Source organism: Meles meles, chromosome 8, assembly GCF_922984935.1.
Source record: "Meles meles chromosome 8, mMelMel3.1 paternal haplotype, whole genome shotgun sequence".
Classification (NCBI taxonomy): Eukaryota; Metazoa; Chordata; class Mammalia; order Carnivora; family Mustelidae; genus Meles; species Meles meles.
The window spans coordinates 90,186,471-90,210,283 of NC_060073.1; the positions used below are offsets into that span (position 1 = coordinate 90,186,471).

At 46.2% G+C, this 23,813-nt stretch overlaps 1 protein-coding gene across 1 annotated transcript; it reads right to left on the reverse strand.

The window, feature by feature from the left end:
• Positions 1–288: 288 nt before the first annotated feature.
• On the reverse strand, positions 289–23,573 carry VPS26B (VPS26, retromer complex component B). Its single transcript, XM_046014540.1, has 6 exons — positions 22,879–23,573; positions 13,353–13,509; positions 8,054–8,218; positions 4,988–5,163; positions 2,935–3,077; positions 289–2,536 (listed from the first exon to the last, which is right to left on the reverse strand). The coding sequence occupies exons 1-6, from the start codon at positions 23,099–23,101 to the stop codon at positions 2,390–2,392; spliced, it is 1,011 nt and encodes a 336-aa protein (XP_045870496.1). The 5' UTR covers positions 23,102–23,573; the 3' UTR covers positions 289–2,389.
• Positions 23,574–23,813: the final 240 nt, after the last annotated feature.

Consider the following 23,813-nt stretch of genomic DNA (forward strand, 5'->3'; position numbering starts at 1 on the left):
ACAGCTTGCCAGATGAGGGTACAGCTGGCATTCCTTTCTCAGCATGTGGTCTAAAATGGGCGTTCATAAAACATCACTGTTCACCAGGGGACACAGCTACGGTGAGGGCAGGCATTGTGTTGGATCAAGGTGGGAGTCTATCTCCCCTTGGGTGTGAGTGGGACAGCGTAAGACAAGAAATCACAGACCCTGGTGGACCATGGGCACAATGCCTCCAAGCCACAGGGGTTTCCTTTAATCAGAGAGACAACTGAAACAAGTGGTTTTTTTTTTTTTTTTTTTAAATACAGCCATTGAAAAGACGACACATTAAGAAACATGTAAACACTGCAGCTGCTTAATTACAAGTTGCACTGCTTGGTTTAGTACCTATGCACTCCCAGGTATGGGAACCTGTGAAGGTGGGGGCGGGGTCTCCCCTCACCTCCACAGTTGCACAGACAAGGAGTGAATGGGGGCAGAGTGAGGGAAAACAGAAGACCTGGCTTATGCACAGCTCCTGAGAGAATAAAATCAAATTCTACCTTCTAGTTCTCCCAGAAGAAAGGTCTAAGATGTTAGGAAAGTTGGAAAATGAATTTGGGTTGTCAGCTGGGAGGCAGAGAAATTGACAGGTCCTTTCTACTTAGAATATCAGCTAATATGGGAGGCACACCAGAGCCTAATCTCATGTTGTGGAAAAGGCAAGGAGCACAGAACCTGCCTCCCCCATACACTTGAGCCCCTAACCTTGATAATCCAGGGGCAGCTGGATGGGTAATCCTGATCCCATGGGATTGTCCGTCGCACCTGTACCTGGGGGCTAGCATGGGGGATGGGGAAGGGGAACCACCTTACCTTCCTTGGTTCTGCTATCCCCAGTCAACCTCAAGTATCATCCCAGTATCCTTTCCTCCAGTCTCAGTCCTGACCCATGAGCCTGCCCAGCCAGAGGCCCATGACTGCACTGACTTCTGAGGAAAGAAGAGTCTGAATTTTCCACACTAAAAGATGACACAGGAACCAACCCCTCTGCTTCCCAAATTATGGAGAAGTTAGACCACCAAATACTGTAATTATTGGCCAGTGGGGTCTGCTTGAAGGGAAGGGAGGTCATTAGGTCATTTCCAGATGAGGCAGAAAAGGATGTCAACATCTTTACTCCAGTAGGCCCACACACAGTGCAACAGAGGGAAGCCCCCCTCTCCTTTAGCGTAACAAGAATACCCACAAGAGTTTTTATATATGTTTTTAAACAAAACATCAATGGTCCTAAACTCTGGTCAGTCAACTGGTGAAGGTGAAAACATAATTTGGCAAGCAGAATTATTCTGAAGTTGTGTAGCAGGGTCTTCTGCTGAGGCTCCCATCTCTCTTCTGAAACTCAGAGTGAGGGGACATGGGCATCAGTAAGAAACTTCCAAGCCCCAATTCCCACAAGTAAGTGGAGGGAGAGTAAGGAGTGATGAAGATCCATTCGTGGGGAAGCAAAGAGATCAAGGCCCCTTCCCGGGATCTCTTTAAGGAAACAGATGCCCTTGTTTAGGCTTGCTGTAGCACACAGCAATACACTAGAACCATCCAGCCCCAGGGGCTGGGGAGCACAGTCACAGGGTGAAGGCAGACAGCTGCCACGCATAGTCACCATGCTTCCTTCTCAGTGGGCCTGGGTTGGCCTCCTGTGTTCGACACTGTTGCCATCCATGCGTGACACTGACCCCAGGGTGCTTCTGTGCCCAGAATTTCTCAAGGTGAGGGGACAACAGCCAAAGGCCCTTCCACAAGCTTCTGTTCCAGGACGTTACTGATAAGAGTCCGTAGAAGATGGAGAAGAGAGGTGTCTGGTTCACAGCAGTGACATAAAGGCCAAAAGGAGTTGGCTTGTGGAAACGTCAAAGCACCACATCCAAGACTCCCAAAGAGGTAGCTTCCTGATCTTGAGTCTCCCCCCTGCCATTTAGGATAGGGCAGGGATAGTAGAGGGGAGAATAAGATGTGACTACCCCGGGCCCCACTGGCAGCTCAGAATCCCAGGAACATGCTCAGATCCTGTATCAGGAAGCTCAGAGACCCAGGAGTCAAGGATGCCCGCTCTCTGCTCTCCTGTAAAATGCAAGGCACCCCCACATGGAAGGCCTCAACAGAAGGCTCTTGCCCCAGAGAGACTAGCTACTGGGATGCTACCTATCCCTATTCCCACATCAGCCGCAGAATCTCAAGGAGACTGCCTCCCAACCAAAGCCCCTTAGGTTCTTCAGAAAAAAAGAATTAAAGTCAAAACACGATTTGTTTTCAGGTTGCAAGTAACAGGTCAGTTGAGCATCACACTGTCTTCCCCCTCCCCCAGCCGCTGGTGTTTGGTAGATGGGGGTGCTGGGTTGGAAGCCCAGCAGCTTCTTGGCCCTGGGGCCTACTGCCTGCTGTTGTTGTCAGACAGCTGGCTGGGGGTCCGCACCTCACCCAGGGAGGTTGTGCCCTCGAAGCGCTGTGAGGCGATGGCTGCCTGGTGGGACATGCTCTTCCGTACGATGTCACCTTTCCGCCACAACACCACTTCCTGCAGAATTGGGGGGGGGGGCAACATGCTACCTTGAGAGGGAGGCATGAGGGTGGGGGTTCCCAGAAGCTCCAACTCTCTCCCAGGCATCTTAGTAAAACCTCCTCTGCTTCTCTCTCCCCAAGACAGCAGTTACCCATACTACCTTAGGGCTCCTTCTAATGGTGTGGGCAGGAAGCATAGAGCAGTCACAGGGAAGCGGACTCACATGTCAACTGGGAACCCTCATTTTTGCTGTGGGACTCCCTCTCGGTGAACCAACAGAGACTAGTGAACTCTCTCCCCTGTACCGTTCTGCTTAATCTGTCCGAAATGGAGCCTGATCTTCACAGGAATGATGCCATTCCTAATGTGGCTCTAGGGCCATCAGGGGTCTTGGGGAGGTTCCCAGGCCTCACCTGCTGTTTGAAGTAGCGCCGTTCCTCCTCATCTATCAGCACCAGGTTGAGGTAATAGCGCACGGAGAACTTCTTGTTGATGTCCCGCATGGTGGGGGTGAGCTCGTAGCCCGCCAGGAAGAGCCGGATAGGGATGGACTCTCCTGTAAAGACCAGGCAGGTATCAGAGTGAAGGGCGAAGTGACCCATCCTACCTGACACCAAGTCACACTCTGCCCACGAGATGCCACCTGAGCATGTCATGGAACACTCAAGGGAATGCTTCTGCCAGGTGGGAATTCGCATTCTGTGGCTCAGTGATCTGCTGAAGCAAAAACATGACTGCAGCTCCACTCCAGGTCCCGTTGTGTCTTCTCTAACCACCCCAATACAGAGACCCGTGAGTATGAACAGCACAGGACACTACTACTAAGCATCTTTTGATTATATGTATTGTGTCTAGTTGTTGGTTTTTCACAAGGCAACTGTCAATTCCAGCTAACTCATCATGTCACCTAGCAATCTCGATGCCACCTTCCTCCGTCCTAAATAGTGTATGCCCCCAAAATACATCTCTACTTTGAGATGGATTGGCAGTGACCTGGAAAAGAGAAAAATTCCAGTGACTTGGAAAAGAGAAAAATCCTAATTCTGTTCTAATTTAGTTCTCCATTAACTAGTTGTATGACTTCTGAGTTAGTCTATTGCTTTCTCTGGACCTTAATTTTCTCTTGTGGAAAACTGTGGAATCAGACTACGTGGTATTTTTTATATCTTCCAGCTCTAACACCCTGCCTTTCCTAATTTAAGTGAAATGAAATTAGGGCAGTAATTCTACTGAGAAAGGCCAAACCTATAATATAGTCTGAAGCTAAATATAAAATGCACCATTAATTATCTGCTGTTTTGTCTTATTTCTCAGAGAAAATGACAAGTGGTTCTACTTGCACAGCTGGTGAAAAAAATGGCACATACATAGTCAGAAGAGCTCAGTCCTATCCCCCTAAGGACCTGGCATAGTGACACTCAAGAATCTGCTGTCATTGTTCCTACCTTCCCCACGGAACACACATGTGAGAATAAACTGAACAGACCCTTGGCATAACCAAGCACTTCTAAAGGAAACGTACATTCTTCCGGATTAGCGGCTGCAGGGCCAGAAGAACATAAAGATTGCTACTCCCAAATAATCACAGATTCCCCAAATAACAAAGCTTTCAACTCCATTCATTCCAGATGTAATGTCCACTCTGGGGGTGGATGGGGTAGTATCGTTTTCTGTCCCATTCCCACTGTGGTCTGTGGCACCTGGTACTGCTGCCCAAAGTATCTACCCTTGGTGAATGAATTCAGAGAATGAATCATTTTGCCAGAGCTAGAGCTAAGGAACAAAAATGATTATTCTGCATTAATCTCTGGCTCGCAAGCAGCAAAGAACACCAATAGGAAAAAGTAGTAAAATGTTCAATTTTATCTGCTAAGCCAGTACTTTCCAAGCTTTTGTTGTTGTTGTTATTTAAGAGGCATAACTCTTGAGATGCAATCTCCAGTACAAGCTCGGTATGTAGACGAGGCCAAAGTGGAGCTTTTCTGGGTGAAGGTGGGGAAGTAGCTTGGAGTTTCACATACCCAGCCCTCCTTTTCCTCTTTATTGGGATCCACAGTGAGCAATTAGAGATGAGAAATTATAGGTGAATAAGAAATCATCTCACAAAACAAACTGGGGGTTGCTGGGGGGAGGTGGGATTGGGAGAGGGGGAGGGGGCTATGGACATTGGGGAGGGGAGGCGAACCATAAGAGACTATGGACTCTGAAAAACAACCTGAGGGTTTTGAAGGGTCAGGGGTGGGAAGTTGGGGGAACAGGTGGTGGGTAATAGGGAGGGCACGTTTTGCGTGGAGCACTGGGTGTTGTGCAAAAACAATGAATACTATTACGCTGAAAAAAATAAATAAAATAAAAAAAAAAAAGAAATCTTACTTTAGCAGTATAATCTCTTGAGCCCCTCTAAAACTCTGCAGGGCCTGGGGGAACGGGCGAGGCAGCTGCAGGCTGGGTTGCCAGGATGCTTACCTCTCACAGGAGCCCCATCCATGATCTCATACTTGGCTATCGTGTCGTTCTCATGGTACACATTGGGGCCTGTGCCCGTCGTTTCCCGCTTGATGATATCTATCTCCATGTGCTTGATTTTGATTCTCACCAATAGGAAGTAGATCTTCCCTACAATGACATCTTTCAAGTGGTATCTGGGGAACAGAAAATAAGATGTGAATATGGCAGCCAAACTGCACACTTCTAGGTCTCCTGGGTTTCAAGGGAGGGGACATTTCCAAGCAGGTTGGCTGTAGATGGAATCACAGTACACACTCATCCATGTTCTTACCACAACTGCCCTTGCAGAATGATTTCCCAGCATGTGCTTTATTGGAATCTGTCCCATTTTTCCATAAGCAACTCACAGGATGTTCTTGCATGTTACATCACCCATTCTTCTATGCTTACCCATCTGATCCATCTTCTCAGCACTTTAATTTCTTTTATACCTTTTGTGTTTATGTTGTTTTAGATATCCTGACGTGTGGGAAGCAAGCCCCACAAATGCAGGAACCAGGACTTGCTCGCTATCTGAGCTCACAAAACGTCTTTTGGGAACTGGGCCTCAATTGCCTGCAGCAAGAGTTTTGTCTGCTGGATGTGACAGCCCAGGCAGGAACAGTAGAGCAAGACTATGTGTGATGCTCTGTCAGCACCTTCTCTCTGGGCCCTACTCACATGGCTCGTGCTCTGTGGGCTGTTATGAGTTTGGCCATGCTGTATTACACTTTCTGCCCTTTCCAGCATTTCTCTTTGAGTCAGTCTGGAATACCAGTCGTCTGCGTGTGCACCGCCCTGTAACAGGCATACAGGAAGAAAGGAAAACCTTCAAACCTGAAGCTCAGACAGGAGTGTTGGCAGGGATTTTAGAATTTAACCTCCTTGGGACACCTGGGTGGCTCAGTGGTTTAAGCCTCTGCCCTCGGCTCAGGTCATGATCTCAGGGTCCTGGGATCAAGCCTCACATCGGGCTCTCTGCTCACTGGGGAGCCTGCTTCCCCACCTCTCTCTGCCTGCCTACTTGTGATCTCTGTCAAATAAATAAATAAATAAATCTTTAAAAAAAAGAATTTAATCTCGTTATATGACAGGGGGAGAAAAGGAAGTTCAAAGATAGATACTTGAACAAGGATCTGAGTAGGGGACAGACACAGGGTGTGAACTCAAGTGCCTAATTCCTAGGCTTGCGTTCTCCCCACTATTTCAGGCTGCCTTTCTGCTTATAGTCTAGCTAGGAAAACTGTAGATACTCTCAGTAGATAAAGTCTTACAAAGTAGACTTTGTAAGAATACTTACAAAATCAGAATGGAGGCTGCTCACAGCATTTCAGAAGGAATGCTAAGAGATCATAGATTCTAGGAGTTTTCAAACTTTGGTAAACAGAACATTCCTTTATTCTAAATGAAATCCTATGTGGAAGCATTAATACATGAGAAACTCCTGTGGAGGGCCTAGAACACTGGACCCCACCCTTCTTTTACTTTATCCCTTCTTAGGTGTTTGAAACCCACTAACCTGTCTCCACTTCTCAGAGGAGAAACACAAGGTACAAACATGGTAGTACCTGCTACCTTACCCCACGGGCAATCCCTAATGGCAGAATGGCATTACATGATATAGACAGTGTGCTCTTACACAGCAGCCTGCTCTGAGGAAGCAGGACAGGTGTGAACATCCAGTTCCTGAGGTCATGGGATAGACTCTCTACAGTGCCCTTCACATACCACACTTGGACTTGAACCTTGCTGACTGACAGTTATTTTGAGATCTACAAGGCAGTACTGCCTGCCAGCCACCTCTTTTACTAGGTAGCTGGAGCGCTGGTGGGTAGGCACTATTTGATGGCTCCTTTCCAGAAAGCCCACAGAGCCCTGAGGCTGAGAAGAAAGGGGAAGGCTGTTCCCTTACATGTCCCTGCCTGGCCCATATCAACCTCCCTCCCAGCTCGCCCCACCCTGTCCCACAGGTGAGGCTTTGCCAAGCAGGATCCCTTCTGGGTCATGAGGGGTTCTAGGCCAGCGGCAGAGGGAAATATAGGCCTTTCCCTCACCCCTGTCTAGGAAGCACATATGTTGTTAATTTTTTAAAAAGCCCTTGCTAACCCTCACTACCTGGATAATAGGGGTCTCTCCAATAAGAACCCTAGAGATTCTAATTTCTTTTTTTTTGCTTTCTGTGAATAGAATACACTTTTACTTTTGCATATCTGATTTTCAAACATTTTCAGGAAGGCACTATACTGAAAAGAAAGATGTTTGTGGTATATTTTTGAAGTGTCAGTAAGTTTTGTGATTTATAAGCACTTAGATTTTTTTTTAAAGATATTCAAAATTCATTTATTTGAGAGAGAGAGAGCACAAGCAGGGGGAGAAGCAGGGGGAGAGGGAGAATGCACGGCTCGATCCCAGAACCCTGGGATCATGAACGGAGCAGAAGGCAGATGCTTAACCAACTGAGCCACCCCGGCGCTCCACACTTAAGTGTCTTCATGTTCAGACAACAAACAGTATAAAACATACATGGTTTCCCAACTTGCTAGCTAGAATTATTTAAAGACCTTTATAAAAAGGCATCAGGTATTCTTTGCTATAATTCATTTAAGTTCAGGAGGAAGCAGCAAACTACGGCCACTGCATGGTTTCTTCACATTGATTTCTAGAGACATACTGTATATAGGATACAAATGCTAATGGGAATTGTATTCTGAGATTATTTTCATCAATAGAAGGAAAGAGCTGTATCTACATCCAAAACAAATGACCTTAAAGTTAATTTGGCTTGACCTTAAAATACAATGTAGGATATTTAACTTAAATGTACCTTCTTAATTTCCATTTAATTTAAGTAAAATGAAGTTTAATTTCCTGGTCCACCTTTCAGCAGCCTGGCACAAATATTCATAGTACCAGGTCAGTGGCCTCCCTTCCAGCACGGCATTACAAGCCAGCCAAGGCCAGGGCACCAACCTCTCGGATTCTCATCAGGTCCCTTCTTAACCTCCCTCAATAGTTCTCCACGACTGTGGGGTCCCAGGTACTTACTTGGACTTATTATACTCAAACTCAATGTGCAGGCAGTCCTCGATCCCAACCTCCATCTTGATGGAAGAGTTCAGCTCTGGGTACGTGCTGAGTGTGTGGACTACAATGTCCATCTCTTTGACGACATCATTGAGGCGGCGGCTGATGGTGGCTCGAAGGAAATACCTGTAGGAGATGGATGTGTCATAAAGGAATACTCCCAGTCTCCACAGTGCTGCCTCAATCCATGCACCAAACAGACCCACTGGAGAGAAGCCCTAACAGTGCTTAACCATTGTGGCTTTGTATTCCTTCGAGAATTTATCTCTGTGGACCCTCTTCTCAGAAAAAAAAAAATGAACATACTTAACGCACAACATTTTGCAATTATAGTACAATGGGAATTCAAAGACCTTCCCCCCAAATGGCTTTTTGAGCCCATCCTCTGGGCTCAGAGCACTGTCCTAAATAAAATTGATTTCTCTGCTCTATACTCCCACAGCAAGTTATCCTAATGCCTTTCAAGCCCCTCACCACTGCCTACTATGTATTTGTGTATGGGTTTTTCCTCAACTAACTCCTGGGTCTTCAGTCATAGGGATCTGTCTTAAACTCTCATATTTGCATGTCTCTGTTTAACAATATTCAATAAATGAAGCAATTTCCAAGTCCTTCAAGTTAAACGGGAGTGATAGGGAATGGAGAAAGTAAGTCAGCTCTTCATTCAGCAAACATTTACTGCTAGGCATAGGATGAATAAGATACAGTCTCATGGGAAGCTCATAGTCCGCTGGGGAAGGTGGGCCAATAAACAGAAAAATTAGAACACACAGCAAGTGCTAATTCAGGTAGAGGAATCAAGTCTATGGGGAGAGGAAAAAGGACACTCAGGGGGAGCAGACCTTGTAAGTAAAGCAGCAGAGATGGGAGAGGTCTCAGTGTAAACAAAGGAAGTCTTTGTTTTTAGGCTAAATCCTGGCTAAATCCCGGATCCTTGGGGAGATGTCGCTGTGGTAGAGGACAAGTGCTGAAGAAGACAGAGACACAGCACCTGAAGGGCTTAGTGTGCCAAGCCTGACCATCCGGTCAGCTGCTCGATCACAGTGGATCCCTAGCATCCCTGTCCCCTTGACCTACTCTATGCTCATACCCAGTGAACGGAGAAAAACAACCCCTTAATGATATTTTCTTCTAACCAAAACTTAGATATCTGCATCACGTGTCAACTGTGCCTGGAGAAAGCTGCCAACCAGATCAATGACACACTTAGGCTCCTCTCCTCTGTGTGGACCTGACCCATGCTCAGCAACCCTTTTATACACCTCAGTAACTTCTGCCACATTCTCCAAGACACATATTTGTTCCTAACCCTTCTCTAACTGCTCAGGCTCTCCAGTGTCCTCTCCCCCTGACTTGTGGAAGACACAGCTTTAACTCTACTGAGAAGAGGAAAGCCTTCCAATTTAAGATTGCTAACTCTCTCACTTCTCTGCTTTGTGCTGTCTCTTACTTCCGTCCTAAACACATGTCTGTATCTTTGCCCAAACTTTCCTCCTTCCAACAGCACCTCCGTCTCTCAAGACCCCTCTCCTTCTTCATCTGGCAGAAAGACTTTTGATCTGTGTGTACATTACAACCACCCTGGGAGGAGGGGCTTCCAAAATCCAGATGCCTAGGCAGAGCTGACATTTAACTGTCCTGCAGAGGCACACAGGCGTCAACATTTTTTGAAGCCTCCCAAGTGATTCTAATATGGGAGCTTTGGTAGAGAACTACTACCTGGCATTGCGATCCCTCAAGCTTTCCAATTTTCTCAATCTATCGAAATCTCTCCAGTAAAGACTTCCTCTTTTGAGTTTATACAAAGGCCCAAACTCCTCAATCCCCAAAACAATCTCCAGGCTTTGTGCTCCTGCCCATTCGTCAGGGACAGCAGTCACAGACGGGTCCTGTTCTAACTACTGCAGCTTCTTCCCTATTGTCAAACCCAGTGGCCTTGCCTTTTCAGCCTCAGTTTTGACACTGGAGAGTAAAACATTTCCTTCTCTTCTTTGAAATGCTCTTCCTGTGGTTCCATGGGAGGGCTTTACCTGCTTCACCTCCCACCCTCCCTGACTCCCACCTTCCCATCCCTCTAACAGGTCCTGCCTGGGCTCTTCTCTTCCTCAACTCACCTCCTTGAAAAATATACCAGATTTTAGCACTGAGCAGAGGACTCCCAACAGTGTATTTCTCTGTCCTGAGTGCCAGGCTTGCATTTCTAATTGTCTAGTGAACTTTCATACCTCTGTATTTTGCCAGTGCCTTAGACTTTAAATTTGGATGAACCATCTTCACTACAAGTCATCCCTTCTTCCTAACTGCTGTCTACCTACACCTACATTCACTGGTCAGTTCTGTGGCTGTCCATTAAATTCCTCATCTACTGCCCTCTCCTGCTGTGTCCACTACGGTAAGATGCTCAGGACTTTGTACTAGCCTTCCAACAATTTTGTCTCTGCACTCTACCCATTCATCAAACAGCACAGGTTGAATTTATATTAACCATCCAAAGAACCACTCCCCCACCTAAAAACAAAGAAAGAGGTGTCTAGAGTGATCTTTTCATTCCGCCCCCCCCCCCACCCACCTAAGTAATAATATACAAGCCCTTCATCTGGAATCACATCTATAAGCTGCCCTTAACTAATTTTCCCTTCTTGACCTCCTCACTTTCTCAACATGAATCCTAATGTCTTCATCTACTTGGACAGCAACACCTTTTTCTCTTTTATTCATTTATTTATTTTGTGGAAAATACAGAAGGAGTTCAGAGTATACCACCCCAAAATATGCCACCCCGGCATGACGATTATATTAAGCTTATATTATAAAGCAACAGTCAAGAAGCAGACACAGGAAAGAAAACTCTCTGCCCTCGCCACTCTTTACCAGGAATAGCAGGACCTTCTTAATCACCAGAGACAACTGTTACCAGCCCAGAGACTGCACTAGAGAAATCCACAAAATAAATCTTGCTTAAAGGATTCTTACCTTCCATTTGTTTCTCCCATCTATTTACCTTCCCACAACTTGCTGTCCCTAGAAGCTCAAAGTCCCTTTCCTTTGCCCTGTTGCTTCTCTGCAAAATTATTATTCCTCTGTTAAGATGCTTGTATAAGCTCCTAGTCCTAACCACCCCTTTCTATTACCAATCCCTGAGTTCCATGCATATGCACAACATACATGTGAATCAACCAGTCTGCCTTTCTCTTGCTAGCATGTCTTCTGTCAGTCTGATTTGCAGGGCCTCGGTCTACGAACCTAAGATGGATAGAGGAAAAAGGGGGTTTTCTCCTCCCCTACAATGTATAAAAATTTAACATTTTAACTACTTTTAAGTATACAGTTCAGTGGCATTAGGTACATTCACACTGTTGTGAAATCGTATAGTAGTCATCTTTTGATGACTGGCTAATTTCAGTTGGCATAACACTTTCAGTGTTCATCCATGTTGTAGCATATCACAGGATTTCCTTTCCTTTTTAAGGCTGAATAATATCCCACTTATGTATATACCACATTTGTTTACCCTTTCATCTGCTGATGGAACTCAGATTGGTCTGTGAACAAGCAGCTATGAGTGTGAATGTATATGTCTGTGTTTGATTCCTTGCTTTCAAGTCTTTTGGGTTTGTACCCAAAAGCGGAATTCCTGGATCATATGGTAATTCTATTTTTATTATTCCGGGGAATCACTGCACTCTTTTCAACACCTTTCTCTCTGTCTTAAAAACATTTAAGAGCAATCCACTGTAAAAAATAAACTTAAATAGGTACGTCTGGGTGGCTCAGTTGGTTAAGCAGCTGCCTTTGACTCCAGTCATGCTCCCAGGGTCCTGGGTCAGGCCCCATGCCAGGCTTCCTCCTCAGCAGGGCGTCTACTTCTACCTCTCCCTCTGCCTGCCACTCTGCCTCCTCATGCCTCTGTCAAATAAATAAAATCTTTAAAAAAATTTAAATAAAATAACAATAAATCCCACAGCCAAGCCTAGTTGGTGACAACTAGGTAATCCTCATGGTTGTGAAGCTTTTTCTGAATGCAATGTCTCTAGTTTGAGTGATGTTAGTGATTAGACCTCTTTGCACAGATTGAAAAAAGAGAGCCTACAATCATGCTTCTGATGGAAGAGTAGAGACCAGGGAGAGAAGAGAAGGGGAAGGAAGGGGAGGAAATGTCTTGCTGTAGTTCGCACTACCAGGCCTTAAGGTGATGAAGATGAGCTGATCTTATAAAATAGCATCAAGATCTCGAACCAGGTGTCTAAAGTAGGAAAGTCTGCTTTATCTCAGTGACATCACCTAATCTCAGGTTACATCCAAGAGTCTAGAACCTCTCTGGATTTATTTTTTTTTAACCTCAGCAGCCCCTGGAATCAGTCTCCATCCTCAGAACCTGGAACACTTAAAACAGTCCTATGTACTTAAACTGCGTTTATTAATTTTTTAAAAGCTCGTCACACTGTGTTATGTTTTACGCTCCCATCACCTCGAATGATGGAGGACCGATCTAGAATCCAAATCTATTCAACTTTTCAAGTGAGAAAGCTGAGTGACAGAGCTCAGGATCACAATGCTGTTGTGTGGCAAAGCTGGACTGAGGATCTGTATGTCCTGGTGTGCAGCCCAGGGTATGCTGGGGACAGCATGTACCACGGTATGAAAGCTAACTGTTGAATCTTCAGGAATTTTAAAAACTGGCTGTTAAACATAGTGATTATTTAAAATTAAATTATGAAAATTTATAATTAAGATTATATGAAAAACAAAAGTAATACATATTCTCTCTGTTCTTGGGGGAATTTACATCCAGCTGTGTCAAGGTGGCTACTGTACATCTCTCCCCAACTCTGTAATTAGGGACATTTGGCTGGAAGCTTGAAATTGGCCAGGTCGGGAATATTTACACTACAGAGACAAATGCTACAAACCAGGGCTTTTCCTCCCAGAGAGCCCATTGTTAACCATTTACCAGCACACCACGGCTCAGTTCTCTTTCTTCTTGAGACCCACATTAAAAAGCCCTCAGAGGGCGCCTGGGTGGCTCAGTTGGTTGAGGAACTGCCTTCGGCTCAGGCCGTGATCCCAGACTTCCGGGATGGAGTCCCACATCGGGCTCCCAGCTCTTGGGGAGTCTGCTTCTCCCTCTGACCTTCTCCTCTCTCATGCTCTCTCTCACTCATTCTCCCTCAAATAAATAAAATCTTAAAAAAAAAAAAAAAAAGCCTCAGAAACATGGACAGCTTCAGGGGAAGGTGGGGAAAAAGCAGGCACAACTTACCGTAGCTTTACATTCTGGCCTGTATAGGACTCATACGGCTTCTCCACGTGGGTGAATTCAAAGTCGAAGGCCTGTGATTGGCTAATTTCTCCCGGCCGGGCCAAATCCTTCACCAGGGACACAAACTCATGGTGGTTCCCACGGTCGTAGTAGAGCTCTGGGGAGAAAGCATCAGCCTCTACTACCAGACCCCAAGCTACACTAGGCTTAGCAAGGAGGCTCCAGGATACAGGATCCCCTCTTCTGAGAGACACCCCCCACCCTGCAAAACAAACTCCCCCTAGCCCTTATTTTTGACTCCCTTTATTTTCCTAATTGCGCTTCTTCACTGCATTCTCCATATACTGATCTCCTTTCCTCCCCACTTTCTAAACCCTTCAGTTTTACACAGAGAAATCCAGTGGCACAGTAAAAACCCAATATAACCCTGCTTCAGCCTATCAGGGCAGTACCTTAGTGAGAACTATATCAGGGGAACTGCTATCAAAAATACTACATTGCTTTACAAACATTTCTAAAAATATTTCTAACTTCTGAATGCACGTTCATAGTTCTTTAATCATATCATCCTTATAATAACCTGAAGTAGCTAGGACAGGCGTTGTCACCCATTTAACAGAAAGAAACTGAAGCATACCATGGCTTAGAGTCTCATTGCTGGCTGCAGGGCTCAGATTAGAGCAGATTTACTGCTAGAATGAATCTATTTCTATGACCTGGTGCAAAGGGAGTAATAACATTACACTTTGTAAGGTTCTGTAAAAATTAGAGGAAGTAATGCAGGTAAATGACTCAGAATAGTACCCAGTTGATAGCTAATACTCAAAACATACTAGCTGCTAGTTGTTACGATTCTTCAAAGAGGAATCTACATGATCCAGAAATTTTAGTGTTATTCCCTCCAACTAAATAAGGCGGGGTGGGGGGGACCTCTCAACTTCAGTGAGCATCAAAATCAATTGGAGTGTTTGTTAAAACCAGATTACTCACTCCTGCTGTCTGGGGTGAGGCCTGAGACTCTGCATTTCTAATAAGTTCCCAGGGGATGCTGGTCCTGCTGGCCCAGGGACCACACTTTGAGAAGCACTGCTCTAAATTCATCCTCCTCTGGAAATAGTCCTGGCATTCAAATCTTAATTATAAGTTCATGCCATCAATTTATCCTCTATTATTTTATGCCTATTTGTACTCTGCTATTTAAGTGTTAACTCTTCTACATGCATGGTCTTTAGAGTCAAGGGCTAGTTCCTGGCACCCCCTCAGTACCTAGCCGTGCAGAGAAAACACGTAGTACTGACTTTGAGTATACAAGGCCACATTACAGTCAAGGCACCACCTCTCGGGCATTTCTGGGCTCCAGTCCTATATGAGGCTACAACCTTCGACAGGGTAGATCAGAACTAGATCCAGTAGAGTGCACTCAGTACTACTGCTGTCGGCTGCTTGGGGACAAAGAAACGGGTCCACAGAGGGGAGTGTCTGAGACAACGGCCTACTAGGTCAGTTCCCATATCTCCAGAGCACAGCAGACGATCTCTCTCAGGGACAACCTGAGCATCAGGGCAGTGGGACAGAGCTGCATTTGTGCCTCAGGTAGGTCTGCCTCAGGTAGCACAAGGTCTGAACCCTGATTAGGACTGCATCTTCAGGCCCAAGAAATGCAGTGTCCAGTCCTGCCCCAGGGGAGAACCATGCCCAGAAAGAGAAAATGGTTTCAGATAGTGTTTTCAGTCTGAGTGCAAAATCAACCCCTTGCTGCTCTAGCAGCTGGTCCTGACAAGCCTATTCCATAGGGAAGTTTTTTGTTTTTTTTTTACCCCCGACAGGGAAGCATTCTATAGCAGAGTGGGCTCTGTGCTAAGATTCTTCCAAGTCATGAAGGTGGCATTAGTGTGGTTTAATTCCAAACTAGTGCTGCCACTTAAGTATGAACTTACACTATATTCTCTAATTACAGTTTATTGCTGATTTCTATACAGTTACACTTTGATCCACTTTTTTTTTTTAAGATTTTATTTATTTATTTGACAGACAGAGATCACAAGCAGGCAGAGAGGCAGACAGAGAGAGAGGAGGAAGCAGGCTCCCTGCCAAGCAGAGAGCCCGATGCGGGGCTCGAACCCAGGATCCTGGGATCATGACCTGAGCTGAAGGCAGAGGCTTTAACCCACTGAGCCACCCAGGCGCCCCTTTGATCCACTTTATATTGCAAACAACCACCTTCTCTTCAAATACTTAATGGAATCAGTGGCAGGCAACATTCTGGGTAGTGAATAATAATCTACAAAGTCATTATATGGGAGATCAAGCTTACAACCTATAGAGGGAAAGGACAGGAAAAGGTGAACAATCCATTGCTTCTATTTTGAAATCCAAAAACTGAGGCCCCCAGTAAATGTAAGGAAGTGCAGTGATCAGGTAGGAACAGAACCACTGCAACAAGGGCTCTCTCACTTACTCTCACTGGTCCATTGCTACCGAAGTCCTTGTTGATGGTCCTGACACCTGTGTGGGAAGTGACCCCTTAACTGGTAGACCTGGTATCTTAGCTCTCAAGCACTGGACTTTGGCCATAGTTTCAAGGGACAGAAGCAGGCAGAGCAGAGCCCCAGTGTCCATTAACTTTAAATGAGAAATCCAGAGTTGAGAAAAAGAGGGAAAGAGAAGGTTGGAAAAATACACAACTGTGATCACACGTACCAAAGGCAACAAGAGAAACAAAACCGAGAAGGACCCAAGAGCGCTCAGAGAGCAGATGGTCAGTATCTGAGAAACTTAGCAACGTTATGCCTGACCTAGCAGGGGCACCTGGCTGTGGCCACCTTTGGCAGGAGAGGTCCTTCCCTGCATAGTGTCACGTCCTCCCTAGTGCTTTTCCTCCTGGACACATGTTAATATCAGCTCCTGCACTAAATGTCACATAAGAGTGGCAGTGTGTCGTCTGAGTGGAGCTGGACTGGGTTTTTTAATTTATAATTTATAAACCATTTCCAATGCTCTTGCAAACACTGTGGTGGAAAGGGGCAGAAATAATAGCCATACTTTGCTATTTGCCAGAAAGTTTGGTTTCCTCTCATATAAATTAGAACAGAAACTACAAGGCTGTTTTAGCAAGAGGTTGGGCCATCAAGAGGTTATAAATTGCCTGTATTTTATCCCAAAGATGCAGTGACAAGTTATCCCTGGTTCTCCCCAACCTCCAAAGCCCTCAGCAACCAGGCATCTCAAGCTAGAAGTAGGAACCGACCATGTTTTATAAGGTAACTTCCCTGTCTTGAGCCTCTTTCTTGATCCAACAGGAAGAAGTGACTTTTGTAGTCAGGATGTTTTCATAATGAAACTTGCCACCAACGGCTGAGGGATGAATTTGCCACTTTGTAAGGAAATTGAGCCAGCTCTGCATCACAGGGTCATCATTTGAGGCAGCCTGAAACCTGCTACTGAGCCAGGACCATGTTTGATCCAAGCTTCATGTAGGTCTTAGAAGAAACATTAAGTGAGCAAGGCCAAAAAGACCTCCAAAGAGCCCCGTTCTGATTTTCCCAGCCACTATCTGCTGACTGGCAACCCAATCAAGATCATGCTGGCCACATCCACTCCGATCTCCTGCACCCTGGTATACTTGCTAGAGCAGTAATGCCTCTGGGCTGCCCATCCCCAGCAAGACACAGCTCAGCTCAAGCCCTGCAACAACTTACTAACAGGCCAGAATCAATTCATTTAATTTCGATGTGTCTTTTACATAGCTTTTCATGGGTTAATGAAATAAAATACAAAAAGCCTCTAGGATTTTTAGAAGTACAGGCTTGCGGCGCCTGGGTGGCTTAGCCAGTTAAGCATCTGCCTTCAGTTCAAGTCATGATCCCAGGGTCCTGGGGTTGAGCCCTACATCGGGCTCCCTGATCAGTGCAGAGTCTGCTTCTCTCTCTCCCCCCAGCTAGTGTGCTCTCTCTCTCTCGTTCACTCTGTCTCTCTCAAATAAATAAAATCTTTAGAAGTACAGGCTTGACTGATACTGATGGGTTCAGATCCACACAATGGCATTACTTTTTTTTTTTTTTAAGATTTTTATTTATGCATTTGAGAGAGAAAGTGAGCACCAGCAGGGGTGGTGGTGGTGGGGAGGAGCAAAGGGAGGGGAAGAAGCAGACTCCCAGCTGGGCAGGAAGCCCTGGTCATGGGGCCAGATGCTAGGACTCCAAGATAATGACATGAGGGAAAGGCAGATGCTTAACTGACTGAGCTACCAAGGTGCCCCCAGGGGCATTACTTAAAAAAAAAAATTACTTAAAAAAAAATCCAGATATTATCTGGTTTTGGAGGAGGGGGGGTATTCATATCTGCCCTCTTTTGTAACTCTGACCTTCTAATTACCTTCCGTTTATTTAATCCCATTACTCTCTAAGATGGCCCAGCTCTGCCTTATATCTTGCATTACAGTTCCCCAAATGAGTGCAGCTGAAAAATGGTCCCTTCTAACAATTAAAAAATTCCCCCCCCATGCTTCTTATATACCACACTGCATTTTTCTAAAACGTGGGCCATCCCATGCTAGAATGATATGGGAGATGCCCTCTCCACACATTTGTTAGCTTTGTTACAACAGACCAAGCCATTGGAAAAAGCACACTAGATGAAGGAAGAAACCCAACGTAGCTCACAAACTTACTAAGGGTAAGAGAAAACATAGACAATACAGGTGAATAGATAAGACCTTCCTATACTCTCAGGGGGCAACATTCAAACTGCAACATCCAAGTCGTTGGTGTAGAACTGAGTGAATCACGGTCCGACGACTCCTATTTTCTTACATACAGGGAGAAATCAGCCTCAGCTTGGCCTAAGAAAGTGTGATCAAAGCAATGTGCAACAGCAAACGAACTGACATCAGCTTTAATGTTTCTGTGCCCTAGTTCCCTTAGGGAAGAGGCTGCACCGGTGCCTGCTGGTAGGTGAGTCATCTTAGTTTCCAGTGGCCTAGAGTAATGGCCACACCTAGCTTACCAATGCCTCAACCACAAGCGCCAGAGGAAGCCCTCCCTTGTCACAGCAAGCTGCAAAGCAAACCTGCACTCCCCCTTTCCTTCATTCAAGTAACTTTGGTTTATCTAGGAGGAGTTGAGAAAAAAATCGAGAACAGCTTCTGTAAATTCCTAGATCTGACCAGGTATCTAGTCAGTAAATATTTATCAAGCACCTATGTTGTGTTAGCCACTGAGACTAGAGATAAGTCACCACACTGATGATGGATTGAAGGCAGTCCCTGGTTTTCAGGGACTCAGAATTTAGTGAGGAGGGCAGACCAGAAAAAAGTCACGGGTTTGTCATATCCTGTTTGAAAAGAGGTATTAATGAGACCTGTGGAAGAAGAGTGGAAGGAGGGCTTCAGTCAGCCTGGGGAACTTGGGGGAGGCTGTCATGTTTGCTTCCCCAAACATGTTTGCTGGGCACTTTAAGAATGGGTAAAAGCCTGAGTGGAAGGGCAGACCTTGTAGAAAGATGTCCACATACAAAGGGAAGATGCCTAAGATTCTAGAAAGAACATATTTTGATGAAACTATAAGAGATGAGGGTTACAGGGTAAGGGAAAGATGAGGCTGGGGAGAAAAGCAGGGCTGCTCAGGAAGGAGCCAGGTACAATTTTGCCCTGTAACCAATAAGAAGTTGAGCAGAATTTTAAGGAGAGGACTGACAATGTCAGAACTGCTTTTTAGAAAGTTCACTCTTACAGAAGGTGAACTGAAAGATGAGGAAAGCAAAGGCAGGAAGACCAGTTAGGAGGTAGCCACAAAAAAGAGATAATAAAGGCAGCAGCATTGGCAAGAAGAGGAAGCACAGACTGAAGATGTATTCGAGAGCTGTTGGGAGAGCAGACTGGGAGTGTGGGAGGAGGAATTAGTCTAAAATGACTTCCAGATCTTTGAGGCTGAGTGTGACATAGGCTACAATGGGGCACACAGGACAAGAAGCAGGGATGGACCTGGAGCAGAGAAGAAAGAGGTTTCTGCTTTGGATGTGTTTCTGAGGGATCTGTGGGGTATTCGGGTGGAGAGGTGCCTGGCAGGCAGTTGGAGACACAGGCATGGAACTCAGTCGAGAGTTCAGGTCAGGACAAAGAAAGAGGTTGGGAGTCATCAGAATATAAAAAGACACAGAAGTTATGGGTGCAGATGAGACTGCCAGAGCAAGGTACAGAGAAAAGACAAGAAACAGAAGTTACGTGTGTTCTTGCCTACCTCTAAAACCAAGATTGGAACAGGAGCTTTTCTGAGAAGGGTCCAGAGAGGTCCAATGCAACAAAAAGCTAAACAGTTGTCTCTGCAAGGACTCTGTGTAGAGTCCCTTTCACAGGTTTCCACTTGGGCTAACATGCCGTTTGGGAGAAGACAATGGAAGGTAATGAGGGGAGGCAGACAAGTAGACCAAAGGGAAGGCTAACCAGTTCCAAACATTCCCCATGGACTGCCTGCACAGGAATCTGGGTGACTACACAGTGACATGTTTTAAACGTCTAGTGCCTGGAAACCTCTTGATGGGTCAAGCTTAACAGGGAAAGAGAAAATGACAATAATCATCTTAACTTCCTTTTACTGAGTACCTATTATGTGTGCTAAGACCTGCACATCACATATATTATCTCTAGTCCTCACAAGACCCTAGCAAAGACTGTTCTATTATAAACGGAGCCCTAATCTAATTTAAGTCACTCTGTCTGTATGACCCTCAATCATGTACCAGGCTGTCTTTCTAATGAATACACAAGTGGGACAAATATACTTTCATCAGGAGGAAAAAGAAATTAATCATAAGGATAAGAAGGTTAATTACATAAAGAACTTGATTTTCAAGCTGTGGAACTGTTCCACAGAAGGAAGGAAGGTGGGAAGGAAAAAAGAAACCAAATCCAATAGACTATAGTTTATAAGAACATTTTTAAGTTAAAATGGAATTCAGTGAGGAAGGTGGACAGAGACTAATGATATCAACTTTCTTATTCTCATATAGCAAGACCTATACTGTACATCATCACTCACAGAGCCAGACCTAGGAGCCTGATCAAAGCTCCACCCACTTCATTCACAGTCAAAGAATGCAACGAAGGAGAAAACCACACAACCACAACCTCGGCAAAGCTATTCACTAGCCTCGCTCTGGTGCCCTGAGATCAGTAGACTGTTGACACAGATAGACCATACTCTGCATGAAGCATTATCCCTTGACAGCTCAACATTCTTCTCACAAGATTTTGTTATCCCTGCATTACAGGTGAGAAAGCTGAGGCTCAGAGAGGCACACAGCTTGCTCAAAGTCACAGGGTCAACAATAGCCCACGGTGCTCAGAGGCTCAGGAAGAGTTATCAATGGAAGCTAAAAGGTTGGGAGAAAACCCAACAGGGATGATGATTCAAGGAGTTAGACAAGAAACCAGGGAGGGCAGATACAGCAAGCAGCTCCCTCAGCTTCCCTTTCACTTAGACTAGAGGGAAGCTTTGACTCCATTCCCCCCAACAGCTCATTTCACAATGCTGGGTAGGGGACATTCTGATTATCTTTCACGTATTGATGTGGTATCACCACCCCCTGGAGTGATGGTATAAGATACAGACTAAATGTGCCTGTTTACACTCATATTACAGAGCCAAAGAATCCATGCAATAACTTTAAAACTACTACTTGAAAATGGCGATGCTAAGCAGGCAAGCACTTCTCGACTATCTCATACCTCATGCTTAGCGCAAAATGCTTTGGATTCATCCCGTCTACCAGTAGTCCTTTACTACGGGTGATTTTACTCTCCAGGTACATAAGGAAATATCCCAAGACATCTTTGGGGGTGCTATTTGGGGGTGTTTCTGGTACATGGTGGGTCAAGCTCAGGTTAATATCCTGCTAAATATCCTGAGGCAAAAAGAATTATTAAGGCCCAAAATGTAAACAGTACTGCTGTTAAGAAACCCTATCCAAGGGGCGCCTGGGTGGCTCAGTGGGTTAAAGCCTCTACCTTCGGCTCAGGTCATGATCCCAGGGTCCTGGGATCGGGCCCCTCATCGAGCCCCTCATCGGGCTCTCTGCTCCGTGGGGAGCCTGCTTCGTCCTCTCTCTCTCTGCCTGCCTCTCTGCCTACTTGTGATCTCTGTCTGTCAAATAAATAAATAAAATCTTAAAAAAAAAAAAAAGAAATCCTATCCAAGCTACAGGCAGGAGAGTAGAGGGTATGAAACTCACTCTTTAGCCCTTTTCTGATACATAAAAGGCCACTCAAGTTACGGATTTAAAATAGCAAAAGTTTCTTATGTGATCAGCCAGGCTTCGACCTAATTTTATTTTCTCAAAAATCAGAAGCAAATACTTCAGCCGGAGCACTGGCCACACAGACTCCTTTTTCCAGGATTCCTCCTACCTGTGCCAGTGTTTCCTGCCCCTGTAAAACAGGAGAACAGATTCTTTGCTGTGCTCTCAGGATATGAGAGAGAGTATTTAACTAGTTTTCCCAGAAAGTCTGTAAGAACAGGGTCATACAGGCAGCCTGTGCTATAAGAATGAATCTTTTGCCATAAGTTTTTTTCAGCCCACATGAGTATTTACTGTGAATCCACAGTGTGACCCAATGATAAAGACCATTTATTTCAGAAGTACCTGAGAATTTTTAAAAACACAAGACTTCAAATAGTCTTAGAATTAGAGACAACTCCATTTTGACTGGCAGCTCCCAAATTTTCTGTCTTCTTACTGACTTTTACTGTCTAGTTTTAATTATTAATAGTTATGTTGGAAGACTGTTAGAGCACTGAGAAATTTTGATCATTTAATTTTGGACTGAGAAGGACTTTTTTTTTTTTTTTTTTTTTTTTGGTCTGTAAGGAGGAAATCAGTCAACTGAAAACTAGCATTCTAATGAAGAAGTCTTAGAAACACAGCCTAAGTAGACAGAAAGAAGGCTGCAGGGTTTCTTTCTCAAAACAGGTCCAAGGATAGGAGATCAGAGCTAAGGCCAGACAGAAGGGTGGTGAGCTCCGTCCCACATCACATGTGAAAGAAAAAGGAGGTGGATGGGAGTAAACTAAGTGAGGCACAGAGGACCAGCTTAACTTGGGTCTGACAGCTGTGGGTCTCCAGACAATGGCAAAAGCAGTACTGGAGAAAGGTCTTCCCCTAACAAACCCACCTGCAAGCTACCGCAGGAGCGTTTCACTTGGAAATCCTGGAGGCAGGAAGCAAAGCTTCCTTGTTTAAGGGACAACTAGGGTATCCCAGGGCAAGGTGCCCACAACAATGATGGTGTGGCAGGGATGCTCCCCGTCGCCCTTGGCCACCCCCACCGTCCTCGCGATGCGCTGTCACTTTTGGCAGGGAAGCCGTCAACACAGGGGCAGTCGCCTGCCGGCGGGCCTCACACGGCAGTGGCCAAAGGGTTCCGACAGGCCTCACCGGAGCTGGGCCCGGAACCAGCCCGCTCCCCCGCCCCCAAGTCGGTCTCTGGCCCGGCGGAGGCGGCCGGGGAGGGAGGCCCCGGGTGCCCACTCACCGATCTGCCCGATGAACTCGATCTTGATGCCCTGGTGCTCCAGCCGCTTGTTGGGGTTCTTGAGTGCGAGGCTCACCTTCCCGGACACCGTCTCTCCGTCGTAGAAGAGGAAATATTTCTCCTTCTTCCCGTCCTCCGTCTTGTGCTCGGCCCGCTTCCTACTCTCGGCATCGTTCAACAAGATTTCCACCTCCACGCTCTGCCCGAAGCCGAAGAAGCTCATTTCACCGCCGGGCCAGGTCGGGCCGGGCCGGTCTCGGTTAGAACCTCTCCTCTCTGCGGGGTAGGAGCCCTAAGCGAAGGCCGGAGGGCTGGACGCCGGACCCAGCTCTCTGCCAGACGGGGGGCGACAGCACGACTCCCGGCTCCACGGGGAGGGGCAGGGCCCGCTGTAGCGCCCTGGGTACCAGTGAACCGCGACTCGCCAGTCCCGGGCGAGTCCAAGCCGTCGGCGGCAGTGAGGGACTAGGGCCGGCAATGCAATTAGAGGGGGGCAGTACACAGCCCGGGCGTACTTGGCCGCTGCCGCCCACCGGGTGGGGTGCGGCGCTGAGCAGCACAGCGAGCCAGCCCCGGCCTCTGGCAGTGCAACGCACGGAGGTGCTTCCGCGGCTTCAAGCGGGGGTGGGGGGCGGGGCGCAGTCTCCAGCCCGGACGCTTCGGAGACGCCACGCGCATGCGTTCCCCTCTGCCGCTGTAGCTTTCGCCACTCTGCCCCGCCACCGAGGTGTGCTCATTGCGCATGTTCACTGGCAGACCGCGCGGCCTACTTTTCCCTTAGTTGTCATGGCCGTTACAGCCTTTTTCCAGGATCCCGGGCCAGAAGTCCCATAAAATTAAAAGAACTGCAAATATCCTTTCTGGGTGCTTTGTTTTGTTTTCCTTTATTGTTTTAGTTCGGTAAACATTAGGCTACCATCCACATTCGAATATAT

Bases quoted from the DNA above. Each gene is read 5' to 3' on its own strand.
- VPS26B (XM_046014540.1), bottom strand. From the start codon at position 23,101: ATGAGCTTCTTCGGCTTCGGGCAGAGCGTGGAGGTGGAAATCTTGTTG. The intron at 13,510-22,878 runs GTGAGTGGGCAC...CTTTCTCCCCAG, and splicing joins CGAGTTCATCGGGCAGATCG to AGCTCTACTACGACCGTGGG. The intron at 3,078-4,987 runs GTAAGCATCCTG...TGGTCTTTACAG, and splicing joins GGATGGGGCTCCTGTGAGAG to GAGAGTCCATCCCTATCCGG.